Source organism: Prionailurus bengalensis, chromosome B4 (genome assembly GCF_016509475.1).
Source record: "Prionailurus bengalensis isolate Pbe53 chromosome B4, Fcat_Pben_1.1_paternal_pri, whole genome shotgun sequence".
NCBI classification, from domain to species: Eukaryota; Metazoa; Chordata; class Mammalia; order Carnivora; family Felidae; genus Prionailurus; species Prionailurus bengalensis.
The window spans coordinates 107624055-107640940 of record NC_057358.1 but is presented as its reverse complement, the minus strand read 5'-3'; the positions used below and the strand labels follow the sequence as shown (position 1 = coordinate 107640940).

Below are 16886 nucleotides of genomic sequence, written 5' to 3'. Positions count from 1 at the left end.
ATTTTTTAAAACCTTGCTACCAAAATAGAACCAATTATAGAAAATAACATTAAAAAATAACATAAAAATAACATAAAAATGTTATACGGTCGTTTTCAAATTACTCATGGCACACAATATGTTTAAGCATTAATGGCAATAACAAAAATATATTATTAACTTTGTAACTTTGAATTTACAGAATTACATTTTAAGTTGCTACTTTTAAAAAGTATATTTTACATTGTGTTCCTATTTCTGTAATTAGTTCAATTAGAACGGAAAACATTTATTTCAATGGATAATTTCAAATGAATTGCCTTAAGCAGATTGACAGTTCCTATTCTCATTCACTTAAATGCAATGAAAGTCAGATAAAAATGTGCATTAAAGTTTTCTAATAAAAGGAGTAATTAGAGCTAACCTTACATATTTACTGCAACAACTACAGCTTAGTAAAAATTAGGAACAAATTATACTTGAAACTGCAGATGTAGAATACATGGTATTTCTTCCAATTTTATTTCACCTCCTTAAGAAATATTATAGCATGGAATAGTAACCTATTAACTTATAAACACAAATCTATCTTTGTGCTCCTTCATAAGGGTTCTTAGCATCAATACATCATTGAAAGACAAAATCTATGCTTTCCCCTTAGCTCAACCAGAATCTCTGTAAGCAGTTCCTAAAGATGAAAAACAGACTCCAACTGGTCTTCAGAAAAATCTACTTTTTCATGTATACTCTCCTCACACTCAATAAATACAGTGTTTTCATTGTGCCCAACAGACAGCAAAGATGTCTTTTACCTTGTTTGCTCTGTACTACATAAAGATACCTCAAGTACATCAATTAATACCATGGCAGTTTCCACATAAATCACGCAGATATCCTATCCCAGGAAATCCACTGGTTACAAGAAATCCCATACAGCCCTGCTGGCAATGAAAATGAAGTGAATGGGAGTTAAAGCATCTCTCTCACAAACACCCCTTTTTTTTTGTTAAGCTTGCTTCAGGGTGTGCCAATATAGCAACATATATTATCAATGCACTTGCCTTCATTCCATCAACAACAAAATTATTTCTGTCTTGTAAACTAAAATTTTAAAATAAAAATTGTATCAAAGGTATCACTATTTCCATATAGGAGAAAATATGAGTAGTCCCAAAGCAGGCAGCACAGACACATAGGCAAATAAACACATTAAAGAATATTATGCATTATATTTTCAAAAGTGTGCCTTGAAATGTCTGCAAAAGCTTGCTTTTTGAAAACAACTATATTTTTCCCATATTAAAAATAAAAAAGGAAGATGATGGTGACTGCCTAGATCCAACTCTCCCTGTATCTCCTTCAGAAATCCATAATGAGCAACAATTAAATAAACATACCCCAACCTATGCTTCCAGTGTAAATGGGAGATGAAATTACAAGCTGATTTTTTTCTAAGTGGGGTAGTAAGCATCCACAACCAATACAATCCACCCTACTCCACACTGGTACAGAGGGAATCCTATGGAAACTGAATAGATAAGTAAGAAATGGAAATGCTCCAGTGGTGGGAGAACCCATGTATTGTCAACAAGGCCTCCTCCCAGAAAGAGATAGCATCATCCTGAGTGTGATGACAGTGCTAACACCGAGTGTCTACGATGAATTACTAATGCAGATGGCCATGTCCTATAAATTTAAAATTGGATCCAAAAATAGAAACCAAATCTATGCTGTATATAAGTCCATACCTAAAACAAAGTGCTTCGAGATGTTTTGTTTTGCTTTGTTTTGCTTTTTATGGCCAAGTAGGAAAATACAAACAAAAATAAAATGTTGTTAGACAAGGTAAAGTTTAGTCTCAAAGAATTAAGGAGAAAAAGAAGGGAATTTATAAATTTCAAGGCTAAAATTCACAATAAAGATAACACAGTTAAGAATATCAGTGAAACAGCATGAAGCAACACTCATAAAACAGAAACCAAAAGTAAATAGACTGAATAATAACAAATATATTTATACTAGCTCAACTCCTTCAGTCTATGATGGGTCAAGTAGACACAGAAGATCTCCAACAAACGATCACTAAAGTAGGTCATAAAGATAAAAATGTAAACTCCATACTCCAACTAAAAACAATGACCTCCTTTTTAAGTACACATGAAACATTCCTGAAAATTGACCACACATTAGAAAATCACAGTAAGTTACAAAAAGCAGAAGTGGCACAAAGATAAGTCTCTCACTATAATACAATAAAACTAAAAAGAATAACAGCAACAACACAAAATGGTCTTACCATATAGAAATTTTAAATCTTAGGTAAAAGGCAAAATATGTCATAAAATTGTAGAACTGATGAAAACACAGAGGTTATGGACTAAACAGTGCTCACAGGAGAATGTATAGACTTCAAGTATTTACGCTGGGCTGTCTGAGTGGCTGGGTTGGTTAAGCATCTGACTGTTGGTTCCGGCTCAGGTTATGATCTCACGGTTTTGTGAGTTCGAGCCCTGTGTCCAGCTTTGTGCTGGCAGTGTGGAGCCTGTCTGGGATTCCCTGTCTCTCTTACTCTTTCTCTTTCTCTGCTCCTCTCCCACTTGCACTGTCTCTGTCTCTCTCAAATAAATAAACTTTCTTAAAAAAACATTTATGTTAACAAGAGTGAAAAAGAATAAAAATAATTGAATTAAACCCATAGAATGTTCCTGACACTATCTTCCTAAATTACAGATGTCCTTTGCATCAGCAATATATATTGCAGAACATTAACCTAAAGATATAACTGATAAAGTATGAAATGATATAGGTATCCAATTAGGTATTATGGCAAATGTGTAAGATTAGAAACCACCCAATGTCCCTCAACCAGGAACCAGTGGAATAAAACCTTATCCATCCACAGAACTGAATACTATGAAACTATGAAAAAAGAATGCTATGAACGCCATAACACACTGTTAAGTGAAAAAAATAAACACAATGGACAGTACTTAAAATATTCTATATTTTTGTTTTTGTTCTTTACTTTTTAAGTTTTATTTATTTATTTTGAGAGAGAGAGAGTGTGTGTGTGCACATAAGTGAGAGCTAGGGAGGGGCAAAGAGAGAGGGAGAGAGAGAGAGTCCCAAGCTGTCTCCACACTGTCAGCGCAGAATACTATATGGGGCTAGAACTCAAGAACTGTGGGATAATGACCTGAGCTGAAATCAAGAATCGGACACTCAACCAACTGAGCCACCCAGGCACCCCAAATATTCTCTTTTGTGAAAGGATTAGCATGTATACATGTATCTCTTAGATATATGTTGTAAATGTATATTTACATATACATATATACACATAAGTGATATACATACATTGTATGCATATATACATGTTATATGTGCATATATACAAAATATCTATATAAAAAGTAGATATGACAACAGAGTGAAAAGACAGGGAAAAAAGAATGATCTCTTTGAGTATGCCTTTTTTTAATGTAATTTGACTAATGTAGTCTGTTTCACATATCAAAAATAAAATAGAATCAAATGGGAAAGTGAGCTTTCTTCCACTACCCCATCTATTCCCATCCCACTCGCTGAAATTTCAGTCCAGATCACATTTCCTAATGATTATAGTAAGGAGAAGGTGGAAAGGACTACCTTTTGGGGGTCCAAAAATTTAAGCTATTAGTATTATTCCAGTGTAAAAAAGTTTTCTTTAACTTGTTTATGTATTTATTTTGAAAGAGAGAGTGAGCAAGTGGGTCAGAGAAAGAGGGAAAGAGAGAGCATCCCAAGCAGGCTCTACACTGACAGCGCAGAGCTCAACGTGGGGCTCAAACTCACAAACCAGGAAATCATGACCTGTGCTGAAGCCACGATTGGGATGCTTAACCAACTGAGCCATCCAGGTGCCCCAGAGTAAAATTTTTATCAAGTTCCTGACTTTTTGGCAATATTGATTATACATTAACCATTATTTAAGTCCCTATCAAGGCCCTTGAGAATTTCACAAGTTAAGTGAAAAACGAACAGAGAATTTTAAGCCAGGCACTAAGAAGTATAATGAGATTTTTATTTTAGAGTGATCCCACTGTTAACAGTCTATAAGTAAGCTGAAGTTGAATTTCAGTAGGAAGAGGAGGGAAGTTGGATAGTAAAAAGTGAAAGCACAAACAGAACACTTTCACAAAACTTGACAGTCAAGGGTAAGAGCAATGAGGCAATGGTAGAAGTGAATGGCAAAAGGAAGTGTTTGACATAAGACAGGTGATAAATGATAGAATAAAGTATCAAAGGAAACTGACAGTCTTAGAAAATAGAAGGACTGGCCTTAAACAAGAAAAGACATTTTCATTGCTGAATTATATGGATTATAAAGTATGAGGGTAGAAACAGACACAGATAAAAAGGGATACAGATATACAGATGGAAGGATGGAAAAGATTAGGGTGATGCAAACTGATGAATTCTTTCTTTCATGTGGTGATAGCCTTATCTAAAAAAAGGAAAGGTTAGCACAAGCAGGGTATGTAGGCAAGGAAAGGAGTGATGACAGGGATTTTTAGGGAACAGTTATGACAGTTGCCAAGTGTAGAAAGCATAGGATCCATAAACATATGATGGAACCAAGCCAGGGTATTAGATTCTGTAGTATAGCTCAGATCACTACTGGCTATAAAAACAGGAACAGGTCAGTGAATATAGTAATTTAAGGAGCTACTAATAACTAGCCATTTACCAGTGGTGGGAGCATATTCCCTTTGTATATTTTAAAAATAATTTTACTTCTTTCATGCACCTGGATAAAAGATTAGATAAGTACGGCACAAATAAAATAAGCAAATTAGTGATGGCGGCCTGTTCTTGAAAAGGAATAAATGAAACAAAACGTAATAATGAGAAATAAATGCCAATATATTCAAATTCCCTTGCTCTTACCAATTCGAGTGATTTTATTATGTGAAAGTTCAAGATTTTGGATATTAGTGCAGCCATCCAAACCATGAAAAGAAGTCAGTTGATTTTTATTAAGAAGAACAACACAGAGATTTTCCAAATTTTCACAATTGATAGACTCAATATGGTTTTCCTAAAACAAAGAACAAATGTAATTAGTTTTATTTCAATGGCTTACTAATGAAACATTTAAGGCTTACAAAAAGAGGAAGAGTGAGATGTGATCTCCAAGCATACATCCAAATCTCTGACTTTAAGACAAATATGTAGAATGTTATGGTATCTAGATGAAAATAGTAAGTAATCTAATAAATTATTAACTAATTTTGTACTTAATAATCTTTCAAAATACAGAATACAGACGATCATGTAACAAAATATTTCAAGCAATCTAAATGAACAAAAGTGAACACTTGGTCATAGTTCCTTTAAAACTATCATTTTAAAGACTGAAACAAGTTGAAATCTCCCCACTTCCCTTCCTCAGTCCCTTTTGCTCCCTTCCTCTCCAAAGAACAGCAATATTGTGAGTTAGGTATGTTATCTCATGTGTACGTTTATATTTTTACTACACACACATATCTCTGCAATACATAATACTGGTTCAGTGTCAAGATCACATGTCTAGGATGTAACAGCAATTCTTTTTTTTTTTTTGCAAGAGAGAGCACAAGAGGGAGAAGAGGAGGGACAGAGAGAGAGAGAGGATAACAGAGGATCCAAAGCGGGCTCCATGCTGACAGTAATAAGCCTGATGTGGGGCTCGAACTCACAAACTGTGAGATCATGACCTGAGCCGAAGTCAGACGCTTAACCACTGAGCCACCCAGGTGCCCCAGCAATTCTATTTTTTAAGACCACAGAAGGATAAATGGGCTTTTAAGAATCTTAAGGGAGTAGTCTCCTAGCATCCCCCCTCAAAAATATTTATGAGCATAAAGCCTTTGTCTAATGGAGTGAACTTAATAAGAAGCATAAGAAATCCAGAAAGTTTTAAAAGAAAATCAGATTGGTGGAAACACTGCCTGTGTGAACTGAAAAGAATAAGTCAAATGAAAAGAAGCCTCAAGCAACAACACCTGCCCCCATCCTCTTTGGGAAAAAAACAGGCTGAGAAAAACTCTCAGTTGCAAACAGCACTCCTTCTGGAAAAAGAAGTATGCCTTGAGAATACTTCTCAAGTCTTCTTCAGAATTCTGAATAATATACTTCAGTCTGCTCCAGTGGGCAGAACCCAGAGTCATACAAAACTATTTTTATGGAGAACTGAGTCCTCATTAAGGAAATGATATGTGTTCAGCTATGGAACAGGCACTGCTATGGGCTTCTTGTTTTCTTTCATTTTGAATGGGAATGACTATTGTAACTAATCAAGCCCTATCTCACCACTGTCTGTGAGGGTGTTAAGGGGGAGGGAACAGTGAGAGAAGATAACTTCTCATTTTATCTCACAGATCTCGGACTTGAAAGAACTCTATCAGAGCATGTTATCTCCACTTGGGTCTGATTTAGATGAGAAAATTCTGTGCTTCAAGTGTAAGTCTGATGCCACAAGGTGATGAGATTTGGGGGTGTCTGGCACCTGAGTGTATTTTGCATGTGGGAAGGATGTGACTCTTCAGGAGCCACTGGGTAACTTTGGTAGGCCCCAATAAATTTCACCAACCCAGTATTGACACATCGACCCAGTCCCCTCTCACACAAATTCAGACTTGGTGAGCAGGATGACAGCAGATGCTTGATAAGCATTTGAATATTGGAGATTTGTCTTTCTGGTGGCACTGGGCGATTCTGTAAAGAAGCTCTAAATGGAAGAGACAGACAGACACATACACACACACACACACACACACACACACACACACACACACAGAGTGAGAGGGAGGGAGAGAGAGAGAGAGGAGAGAAAGAAAGATTGAAATTCCAACCTCCCAAGGCATCAGATATATAAGAAAAGGCCTTTTGGACATTCCAGCCCCAGCTTCAAATTACATAAGAGACTCAGTCAACAAAACATGAAGCAGAAGAAATGCCCAGAAAACCCAGGCCTCAATTCACAACCCACAGAACCAAGAGCAAATAAAATGGTTGTTGTTTTAATTTACTAAGTAATGTCATTTGTTATGCAGCAAAAAGTAACAAAAACATCTGCAAATAGAGGTAAGTGATTCCAGGTCATACTTCCTAATCATCTTTCCTCAATGGTTCTCACAAATTTTGGCTCTCGATCTCCTTAGACCCTGAGTTATAGGTTATTATAGAAAACATTTATTTAAAATTATCATTTCTAACATGTAAGCATAAGTCCATTTTATATTTTATTATAGGATAAATAATGAGGAGAATGGAGGACATACCTGTGCATCAATGTGCTTCAGCTTTTTGCAGTTACTCAGGCTGTGCAAAGAAGTTAATCCACAGCGTCGAAGAGACAGAAATTGAAGATTTGGACACTCTGCCAGTGTGGAAAGACTACAACCTGGCAAATCTTGAAATGTAACTGTTGTAACCTAGAGAATGCAAGAAAATTGGAGTGCGTAATATTATCTAAAAATAATGAGGGGCGCCTGGGTGGCGCAGTCGGTTAAGCGTCCGACTTCAGCCAGGTCACGATCTCGTGGTCCGTGAGTTCGAGCCCCGCGTCGGGCTCTGGGCTGATGGCTCGGAGCCTGGAGCCTGTTTCCGATTCTGTGTCTCCCTCTCTCTCTGCCCCTCCCCCGTTCATGCTCTGTCTCTCTCTGTCCCAAAAATAAATAAATGTTAAAAAAAAATTGTTTAAAAAAATAAAAATAATGAATATAAACTATATTAGCCTTGCAAAATTGTTATAAAAATTCATCTAAGAGGCGCCTGGGTGGCTCAGTCAGTTAAGCATCCAACGTTGGCTCCAGTCATGATCTCATGGTTCATGCGTTCGAGCCCCGCATAGAGCTCTTTGCTGACAGTCAGAATTGATAGAATCCTGCTTTAGATTCTGTGTCCCTCTCTCTACATCTTCCCCGCTTGCACTCTGTCTCTCAACAATAAATAAACGTTAAAAAATTTTTTAATAAAAAAAATTAAAATAATTCATCTAAAACACTAAGGCTATATATTGAAAATTGACTTACTAACAACTCAATTTCAACTAAATTATCTGGCCTCTTTTTTTTTTCCTCACATAGAAAGGACAAATAATGCATCATCCATGACCAATTCAAATACAAAAAAAAGCAACATGCACAGAAGCAATAATATAATCGTTTATTAGCTCACTCCCTGATTTTTCATCAAATTCACTTTCTGTGTGAATTATTTTGGCACTATTTTGAGGACTATACTACATAAATGTTTAAGATCTGTATCCTAGGGATACCTGGATAGTAATAGGAGCCACAAAATGTCAGGGGATAGATTTTGTACCCAACCCTCCATGCTTCAACTAGAATAGCTCAGTTATCTTCCAAAAACAAAGGAAATTTGAGAAATTATAGGACCTGAAATAAATAGAACCATGCAGGGGCGCCTGGGTGGCTCGGTCGGTTATTAAGCGTCCAACTTCGGCTCAGGTCATGATCTCACGATCCGTGAGTTCGAGCCCAGTGTCAGGCTCTGTGCTGACCGTCAGAGCCTGGAGTCTGTTTCAGATTCTGTTTCTCCCTCTCTCTCTGCCCCTCCCCTGTTCATGCTCTGTCTCTCTCTGTCTCAAAAATAAATAAACGTTAAAAAAAAATTTAAAAAAAACTTTCATAAAATAGAACCATGGAATAATAAGTAAACCATGTAATAAAAATAATTTCATTTTACAAGTCCTCTGAATTATAATGGTATGAATCATTCCTTACTAATATACTCAAAGCATATAGAATCTGTGATACAACAAATCATGAATGGTATATTTTTTCCTGTATTTCCAAATACTTTGGAGACCATACATTTATGAAATTTCTTATTACTGAGATATTACTGTGAACTCAATACTTCACAAAGCTTTTTTTCTTAAACAACTTTTCTATCTTTTTTTTTTGTTTTAGTCTTTTTAACTGAAGAAAATTCAATATCAAAGAATGTGCTCAACTTTGTGGTATGTATATTAAGGACTACACTTAAAGTTCCACAAGAATATGTCAGATAACAGGAATATTTTTGGATTGCTGAAAAGCACTCTACTTATTAAACTCAAGAACTCTCACATAAGTAAAATGGCAGAAAAATAAATATAATATATTGGTTCTTCAGTATAATTGAGTCCATGCACTGAAATAACTATATATGTTAAATCATTGTATAGTAAGAATACTTTCACACATTTCATATCAAAAATCCTACCTGAGGCCAGGTTTCCCATGTACTGAAAAGAAATTTTAATATTATTAGCTTCATAAGAAGAGTCTAGTATATATCATACTGAAAACAGAGATTCAAAAAATGTTCTGTTGAAATTCAAAGCACTATTGCTTCAGAAAAAGCTAGAAAAAGTACAAAACTCTTAAGTGCAGTAACTCCTCTTCATATGGGATATTTCCTATGCATTAAATTAAACTGAAAGTTTTAAATTTACATGTTTATATAAGTGAATGGAAGACCATATGGTCCTGGAGGTATAAGGAAGGAATTAAGCCCACTCCTTACTTTAAATAGCAAAAGTAATAATATTTTTTAAATTTCAGGTGAAATAAGTTTTTAGTATAATTATTTCAGGAATTTTTCAGTTATTATAATCTAAAATAACTTTTTTTTTTCAACGTTTTTATTTATTTTTTTGGGACAGAGAGAGACAGAACATGAATGGGGGAGGGGCAGAGAGAGAGGGAGATACAGAATCGGAAACAGGCTCCAGGCTCTGAGCCATCAGCCCAGAGCCTGACGCGGGGCTCGAACTCACGGACCGCGAGATCGTGACCTGGCTGAAGTCGGACGCTTAACCGGCTGCGCCACCCAGGCGCCCCTAAAATAACTTTTGAAACAAATTTCTATTTTATGGTATCTCAGAAAGAAAAATATTCATCCATTTGTGTCAAGAAAGCCACAGTATATTACCCATTTAATTTGTCCACAAGAGAACCTATAAATTCTGTAATTGGGAAGCTAGCTCTATACTAAAAAGTGAAAATACTATTCAGAACTAAGCACTTAAAAACTGAAAACTCCTGGGGCACCTGGGTGGCTCAGTCAGTTAAGTGTCTGACTTTGGCTTAGGGCATGATCTCGCAGTTTGTAGGTTCAAGTCCCTCATAAGGCTCTGTGCTGACAGCTCAGAGCCTGGAGCCTGCTTCAGATTCTGTGTCTCCCTCTCTCTCTGCCCCTCCCCCACTCACGCTCTATCTCTGTCAATAATAAATATTTAAAAAAAAAAACCCTGAAAACTCCACAACTGCAGATTTATAGTAACAAATGCTTCTCTACCTTCTAATGTATATTACCTTGCTTGACTTCATAATACACTGCTTACAATCACCTAGGTAAACAATAAGGTTCTAGTTTTTATGATGTGGTCATTTCTCTAGTTTAATTTAATTACAGCAAAGAAGTGACAACTGCTCCAGTGTCCTTGTTAATGGTATCCACTTTTGAATATGAGGCATTTCAATAATATTTCCTCCTCCCTTTTATTGAAGATTTTAAAATTTCCTTATGATGTAGCAATTTATTATCTATTCTACCCTAGGTTTTGCCAAACATGAGATCAAAATAAATTTTTATATTAATCATGTATTGATCTATGCATGGCAATAATCAAATAAAACTGCTTTATGCCCCAAATATTAAGGTCAATATAAAATTAATACTCCTAGGCATTCACTACTTCATGGTCAGCCTGAAAAAGAGCAACTGAAGCATAGTGGATGTTCACTAAATGTTTCTGAAATAAATGAAGGAATAAATTGCCCTGCAGCAAAACTAAAATGTACTAATAGCATTCACAGTTTCTTTCCTTAATAGTGAGTAATATGAAGATATTTTAGATACTAATATTTTCAAACTCTTATAACTTGAAAAAACTGTTCTACCTATAGAACCTCTGACTCATTCATTATATTTTAATACAAGATAACAAATCAGTTTTCTACTTAATAATCATCTATAGGTCCCTAAATCCTTGACAGATCATGGTACATAAAATGACCTAAAATAGCTGTATAATTTTAGAGATTTCACTCTCAATTATTCTCGAGTTCAACATAAGGAGTGTCAGTCATCTATGTAAACTGTAATTACAAAAATAATGAAAGTCATGACTCTTGGTTTTGCTTTTGGCAGAACATCTGTTCAGTGACACAATTTTAAATCTCTTTAAATAATATCATTTGAAAAATCAGCTGCAAAGAGACTGAATCTGAGTAATTACCGGCTTAAATGAATCAGAATCTAACTTTTAGTAGTGCATGTACCATTACAACACCAGTTTATTACAATTTGCCTTGTATAAGGATGTGAAAGATTCTGATCTAGAAGTTAATCAACAGCTGAGATGCGATCCTTCATGCCATGTTATAAAGACATATAAGAAAAGCCTTAAGTTTAGTACCTTTTTTACGGTTATTTGAAGCAAGTTATCATTAGTAACAAAATACCAAAAATAAAATAAAAATGAATTAACTAGAAAAAATATATATTAGTTATCAATAATCTTTGCTTGAGATCCAAGTTTGACAATAACTATTATATATACTAGGAGTCCTAGGCTATAATCTTCATATATATTATTTCAAAACTCAACAATCCTATCCAATAGATATTGCTCTTCCCAGTTTATAGAAGATAAAAATGAGGCTCAGAAAAATCAAGCACCTTGCCCAAGGTGACAGAGCCAGTAAATGGCAGATATAAAATTAGGACCCTGATCTTACTTGATATAGGGCTTGTTAGTACTTTATTAAATTTTACTTAAATTTTCTATTAATTTCTTTTTTCATTAATACCTCTATCTAAGTTGTGAAGCTATTAGTTATATGGAAAATAAGGTCAACATTCAGTTGGAATTATTTATTCATCCACTTATCCCTCCTCCCACTCATCCATCCAACAGTCGAGTAATGAAAACCACTATTTGCCTGGCCATATGTAAAGCAGTATAGACAAGAGGCAGACCCGATTTCATGAGCCAAAGGCTGAAAGTGAGAGATTAATATAAGCAAAATGAATTCATCATTGGGTGAAATTCTAGAAGAGTAAAATTTTCTCTTCTAAAGGTCTCCTCCAGAAGGGCCTTCCGAAGATGGCAGCAACTGATCAAGATAAGGACAAAGATGTGGAGCTAAGAGATTAGAAAATCAAAGTAAGGGAGTCATGGGTCAGTAGTAGTAGTGAATAATGACACCAAGATAAACCATCTACCCGAGTCATTACAAGATGGTAGTTTATAACACTGCTGCATTTGTAGACACATTCATAAATATCTTTCAACTTTATACTGCATACTTGATGCTTCAAAGAAAAATTAAATGTTTGAAATAGTTGCGTGAGTAGTGGTTAGAGGATTACAGTGTCCTTTACAACATTTCTACTCAAATTAATCCATGGACCAGCACCAACAGCATCATCCAAGGGCGCTGAAAAAAATGCAGAGCATTGAGACTAGCCACTAGACCCAACGAATCAGAATCAGCATTTTAAAATTTCCAGGTGATCTGTATACACAGTACAGTTTGCAAGGATTTGCTCTAAGAAATAAGAGGGTTAATCCTCACTTTACGCACATTGACAAGAGTTTCACAAAAGAAACAGGGTGGATAGGAGAAGAAACACCAAGCAGACAGGTTCACACATCTTAACCTCCTCAGTGCTCTTCTTGTTGAACAGAGCAAAGACCCAGAATGAAAGAAAAGAGCACCATTGTTTTTCTAACTTCAGTTTACATTAGAAACAAGTACACAGTGAGCATGAAACTGTCACTCAGGCCTAGCTCAAACATACACACAAAGAAAATTACCCAAAGTAAAAATTAGTAGCTAATGTTATAAATTCAGAAAGCTTACACTAGGGGCACTTGGGTGACTCAGTTGGCTAAGCGTCAGACTTCAGCTCAGATTATTATCTCACAGTTCATGAGTTCAAGCCCCACGTCAGGCTCTGTGCTGACAGCTCAGAGCCTGGAGCCTGCTTTGGATTCTGTGTCTCCCTCTCTCCCTCTGTCCATCCCCCCCCCACCCCACCCGCCAACTTGCACTCTGTCTCTATCAAAAACTTAAAGAAATTTTTTAAAGAAAAAGAAAAAGAATGCCTGCACTAACATCTTAGGGAAAGTAGAAAAAGAATGATTCCAGAGATAACATAGCCAAAGAAAAAAATTAATAGAAGAGTTAATGAGTGATTCTATAGGTAGCCCTACAGATCTGATGGAAATGAAAAATACATTGCCTAGGAAGTAGAGGAACTTTAAAGTAATTCTTGTTCTTTATACTGCTTTTTCACATTCCAGAGATCTCTTTAAAGCCAACTATCTAATTACCCTATCACAGAATCTCTGAAATCTTATTTATAGCAATTATCCAGATCTGTAGTAATGTATTTAACAGTGTGTTTATTTGTTTAAAGCCTTTTTGTGTACCAAAGTTAGCTCCATAAGGTCAAAGATAGGTTTCTTTCTGTCCTTTCAACAATACATATTAATCTATCATATTGGACAGAAATATTAGTTGAGTGAATGAATTTAAAAAATTCATATATATTAACATGAATATTTCTTTTCATAGGCATCTGTCTATATCAAAAAACTAAATAAATTTTAGTGAATACATTTCAGTTTCCGGCCCTAGACAAATATATGCATTTTAATCATGAAGTCCTTTCTAGTATTATACCACTTGAAATATTTTTTTACTGTTTTTCTACATATCTGTTAGTTTCTGTATTAATTTTGGTTGAAATATGGTCTTTATAAACATAGAAATTAGTAGCAGTTGATGACAATTATTTTAAATGTCAGTATATATGTACCGTGTTTATACAGCACATGACTAAATTCTAGAGTCTTTTATTGTAAGCCCTTCTTTCACAGCCCTTGTCAAGTACAGAAAAATCCACTTCATTCCAAAACAAACCAGTAGGTGGTATTGTGCCCAAAACTATAGCAAAGTAACTGAGTGTCAATTTTGGAATTTCCTATTCTAATTCAACACTAAATTCCCAGCTGCCTCCATTCTTAGAAGCTTAATAATGGCTACAGGAACCCTGAACATGGCTTCAAGATATAAACCAAAACTTTTTATAGTGCTTCACTGAGAAAGAAGATGCCTTGAATAATTTTAACTGAGATCTTTTAAATACATCCCCTCTCAAATGGGGGCAATATCTCATTAGCAATATCACCGATTAAGAGACAAAATTCTTGGGACGCCTGGGTGACTCAGTCAGTTGAGGGTCCGACATCAGCTCAGGTCATGATCTCATGGTGCCTGAGTTAGAGCCTCGCATCGGGCTCTGTGCAGACAGCTCAGAGCCTGGAACCTGCTTTGGATTCTGCGGCTCCTTCTCTCTCTCTCTGCCCTTCCCCACTTGTGCTCTCTCTGTCTTTCTCTCAAAAATAAATAAATATTAATTTTTTTTTTAAAAAGAGGTAAAATTCTTGGATACAAAATATGCCTTCTACTGATATTTTTAAAGTTACATTTTAGAGAACTAATTGTAATTAAATATGAAAAAGTATTATAAAGTTATAAAATACCTGCTGTAAAGTATTCCAAGGGCCACACTGAAGAATTTCTAGTGTATTCAAAGGAGGCATCGTGTTGGCTGGGCATTTTACAGGTCTCTTTGTCCTAACAATTTCCTTTTGTTGATTTTGCTTGAAAATTTCAAACCAAGGTTTAAATGATTTTATCCAAGCTAGCCTCTTTTCTTCAATAGAAGATAGAAGTGTTGACTTTGGTAAAGTACAGGTCACAATATTTTCACATTCAGCTCTATTATTATGACATTCTTCTGCGGTTTCTTTAATTTGAGACTTAAGAGAGTTTACTTCTTTAAAAACTAAGAAATTTTTTGCATCAAAACTTCCCAAATCTTCACAAAGAGCATTTCTTCCTAAAGTATAATCTTGCTCATTTATTTTGTTTTCTATATTTATCATGGAATCAATGCTGTTAAAAATCACATCACTATTCAGAGTATTGCCTTCTCGGTTCTCCTCAGTTTCTTTGGAAATGAAATCAACTTCTTGTTCTTGTTGTATTACATTTTCCCCTATATCTTTAGGATTTTCTAATTTTAGTGGTTGTTGCTTCACTGAAATTACTAAAATATTATTCTCTTCATATAGTGGTCCATTCTGTTCTGATATCTCTTCTTTTTCTACTTTTTGTACCTTATTCTGTTGATTATCTTTGATTATTTTCTGTGCTTCATTGTTTTTCACCTTGTTAATTCCTTGACTATGTCCTAATATTATTGTTTGGGTGTCTTGTCTCACATTCTCATTTATGGCAGGTTTCACATGTTCCCCTTTTTGCATTTGAGACTTTAATTCTTGCAGATGAAACTGTTCATTCACGTTTTCTTTCAGACCTGGGTATTCCAATTCGGTTTTTTTGTCTACATCTTCACATTTTCTTTCTTGCTTGACGATTTTTGTGGAATGTTGTTGTTTTGCTAGGTTTTCATTTTTTACTTCCATTTCAATTTCTGCCAAAATCACCTGGTTTGGTATAGAATCTTTCAATTGCACTTGTATTGGCTCTTTTAATACAAGCTGTCTACCTACATTTTTTCTCTTAGTTGATTGTTCAAATAGCCAGAGGGGAACATCTTCCCACTTCTTTGACTTTTCCTCCCCTACCTTTTTGGCTATATCATCCTTATTCTTTGATGTATCTTCAACAGTTAAATGTTTTGCATTATATTCACCTTTCTTTAACGCTCTATTTATTATTAGCTGTCTGCTTGCATCTCCTCTTAACCTTAATTTTTCTTTGTTTAATAGTTGCTCTTTTTCTCTTCTCACGATGTTCTTTTTTTCTTCATATTCTATTTCTCTCCTCTCCCTTTCCTCTTGCTTCTGCTTTTTTATCTCTTCTTCAATCTTTTGTTCTTCCTCCAATCTCTTTCGTTTTTCTTCTTCCATCTGTCGTATTTTTGCTTCTTTTTCTTTCCACTCTTGTGCTTTCCTTTTCTTACTTTCTATTTGTTCTCTTATGATTGGACCATATTTTTGGTAGACCACAAATGCTTTATATTTAGCTTGAATTTTTACAGCTGCATTATGATGCAGTTTTAACAAACGCATTTTTTCTTTTTCTTGCAGATCTTTAAATCTTGTTCTTTCTTCTTCTATTTGTAGATGCAACTTTTTAATAAACTCCTAAAGTAAAGTAAGATAAATACCAGTATAAGTGAACAATATTATTAAAATATCATATTAAATATAGGCTGAAAACAAATAGTTAAATTGAAGTCATAATGAAGTTACTATAAAATTCACTTAGAAGAACAAAAGCCATTTATTTTAAAGGATATAATATTTTAAAATATTTGAGAGATTTGATCAAGTTAGTAAGTTGACATTCTAATATTATGACTATACTAAGCCACTCAGATATAAATTGGGGAATTCCTTGAAGATAGAAAGCATATGAAATTAGAATAGTACAGAGAAAAAGCGAGAAAAACCACAAGCCAAAATTTGTGTAGGGGAAAAGGACTTTAAACTTTCCCAGATCTAGCACAGGGACTGCAGACACAGGGAATTATTTGGTGAGATGATGATACCAGGAAGGCAAGGTAGAGCATACATATATGCAATATGAAGAACCAGCCTAGTCACACATTTTATCCTTTCTCAACTATTACGAGAGCTGATAAGCACATACTACATTAAATGAGATCATTGGGTTAGGTGAGAAAATGTCATTGTCACTAGAGTCCTAAAACAAAAGTAAACAGGTCAACAAAATTCAGCAACTATTGGAGAAAAGCTAACACAAAGGATGTGAGGCAATGAAAATACTTGAACAAGCAGAAGGAAGAACTAGTTTCTGAGAAAA

The 16886-nt window shown here is 35.0% G+C and overlaps 1 protein-coding gene across 1 annotated transcript in view; it reads right to left on the bottom strand.

Moving 5' to 3' along the window:
* Positions 1–16886, bottom strand: part of LRRIQ1 (leucine rich repeats and IQ motif containing 1) — a 207360-nt gene that overhangs the window by 174719 nt on the left and 15755 nt on the right. Inside the window, exons 7-9 of the mRNA XM_043561707.1 lie at positions 14573–16204; positions 7284–7436; positions 4909–5059 (exon numbers count right to left, since the gene is read on the bottom strand). Coding sequence (XP_043417642.1) covers positions 4909–5059; positions 7284–7436; positions 14573–16204 — 1936 coding nt within the window. The remainder of the gene's footprint in view (positions 1–4908; positions 5060–7283; positions 7437–14572; positions 16205–16886) is intronic.